The sequence below is a fragment of the Corvus brachyrhynchos genome, unplaced genomic scaffold (genome assembly GCF_000691975.1).
Source record: "Corvus brachyrhynchos isolate BGI_N302 unplaced genomic scaffold, ASM69197v1 scaffold65, whole genome shotgun sequence".
In the NCBI taxonomy this organism is placed as follows: domain Eukaryota; kingdom Metazoa; phylum Chordata; class Aves; order Passeriformes; family Corvidae; genus Corvus; species Corvus brachyrhynchos.
The window spans coordinates 1,868,086-1,870,227 of NW_008238365.1; the positions used below are offsets into that span (position 1 = coordinate 1,868,086).

At 62.2% G+C, this 2,142-nt stretch overlaps 1 protein-coding gene across 1 annotated transcript in view; it reads left to right on the forward strand.

Annotated features, from left to right (window-relative positions):
* Nucleotides 1-2,142, forward strand: part of SYNC (syncoilin, intermediate filament protein) — a 5,991-nt gene that overhangs the window by 307 nt on the left and 3,542 nt on the right. The window contains exon 2 of the mRNA XM_017736107.1: nucleotides 1,160-2,135. Within this exon, the coding sequence (XP_017591596.1) occupies nucleotides 1,160-2,135 (976 nt within the window). The remainder of the gene's footprint in view (nucleotides 1-1,159; nucleotides 2,136-2,142) is intronic.

The following is a 2,142-nucleotide window of genomic DNA, read 5'->3' on the forward strand; positions in this document are numbered from 1 at the left end:
TTCCTGGACCCTCAGGAATGATCGGGGAGAGAGGGGGTGGTCTCTCTGGAGCACCCAGGAGTTCTGAGGGGCCCTGGAATGAGGGGTGGTGGGTGGGAGAGAGCCCCCAAGCCCCGCTGGGAAGGCAGAACGGGGCCCTCCCCTCCCGTCCTGCCCATGCGAAGCGGATCCAAGAACTTTGAAAAACAAGCCCTGGCAGCGGGGAGGGCGAGGAAAAACGGGGCAGAGGAGCCCTTTTCCCACCTTTCCAGGCGTTGCCCCCTCTCCAGCCGCCGGCTGTTGAGTCCGAGGCTGCGATGTGTCATCAGTGCCGAAAACTGCCTTATTAGGAGAGAAAGTATCGGTGAAAATCAGTTCTTTGCTTAAAGCCGTTGCTCCGAGCCGAGGGCTGCCTGTGAGTGCCAGCCTGCGCTCATTCCTTCGGGAATGACTAGACATGAGCTCAGCGGCGTGGCCGAGAGGTGAGAGCATCCTCCCACCGATCCCACCGGCTCTTGGCAGCAGCAGGAAAAGCCCCGGCTCGTCCCCGAGCGTTGTTGTGTCCATCCTACCCCAAATAGCAGCCGGGAGAATGCGAGAGCGAGGGTTTGGTGGTGGTGGCGGCAGCTGCAGGTGCCGTGGCCGGGGACAATGCCGCGATCGGATGACTCTGCAAAGCGCCGGCTGCTGCTGCTGCAGACGCTGCCGCTCGCCCGGGGCTGTGCGTGCGAGGTTCGCTCCATCTCAGTCATCCCGGAGCCTGCCTGAGCTTCCAGCAGCGCATTCCCTTGCCGTGAGGTTATGGCACACCCTCTAAAACCCCCCGGCAAGTTTTCCAGGGAGTGCTCGCACGGGTCACGTCGGTGCCGCTGGGAAGGGTGGCCGTGACAGGTTGGCTCCAGAGCAGCTCTTGGGTTTGGGGTCTGGATTTGCATCCCTCGCTTCTCCTCCGTGGCAGTCAGACACTTTAATAGGGTTTGAAGAGGGTTTTCTTTCCTTATTTTGGACAGTCTGGGCCCAAGCTGACACCAGAGCGTTGAGCCCTGTGGGTGACGTGGGGATGGTCACGGCAGCAGGGCCACGGCAGGACCCCCCTGGCTCTGGGGTCTCACAGGGTGGGGAGGAAAGGCTGAGACCTGTTACACTCATTGCTCTGGTTCACATGCCCTCTCCTTCCCAGGGACCTGATGGCACAGCCCGAGCCTACTCCAGAGCTGCAGTCGGATGAAGCCGGAGCATCCCCAGCCCCACAGGGAGCAGCTGAAGGAGCTGCTCCACACCCAGAATGTCCTCACCCACCATTGGATCCAGTGAGGAATGGATCTAAACCCCTGCACAGGGACAGCCCAGACTCCAGCTGGGATCTGCAAGCTGCCAGCAGGGATCCTTCCTCGGAGCTAAACCCACCACGGATCCAGCTGGATGAGGATGCAGCCGGGGCTGGGATCCCGCTGGATGTGGACGTGGCAGGAGTCCCGCTGGACGTGGATGCAGGTGGAGTAGGGATTCCACTGGATGTGGACGGGGCAGGGATCCCGCTGGATGTGGATGCAGGTGGGGCAGGAATCCCACTGGACATGGATGCAGACGGAGTAGAGATTCCACTGGATGTGGATGCAAGCGGGACAGGGATCCCAGCAGATGTGGATGCGGCAGGAGTCCCGCTGGACGTGGATGAGGCTGGGACAGGGATCCCACTGGGGGAAGATGCAGATGGAGTAGGGATCCCACTGGACATGGACACAGACAGGGCAGGGATCCCAGAAAACGGGGATGGGGCAGGGATTCCGCTGGACATGGACACAGAGGGAGCAGGCAGCCCTCTGGATGCTGATGCCACAGAGCACCAGTGCCTGACCCTGGAAGAGCTGGGGAATTATTTCCAGGAGTGCATCGAAATCGTGGAGCAGCTGGAGAGGGAGCGGGACAGCCTGATCGCGGAGCTGGCCCAGCTGCGGGAGCCGGCGCTGCAGGAGATCCGCCATGCCCACGAGGAGATCCAGGCAGCCTGCAGGCTGCTGGCCAAGGTGGAGCTGGAGAGGGACAACCTGCGGGATGAGATCCGGCAGATCAAGCAGAAGCTGTTCAAGGTGACCAAGGAATGCGTGGCCTGCCAGTACCAGCTGGAGAGCCGCCGGCACGACCCTCCCCCACCCGCCCCCC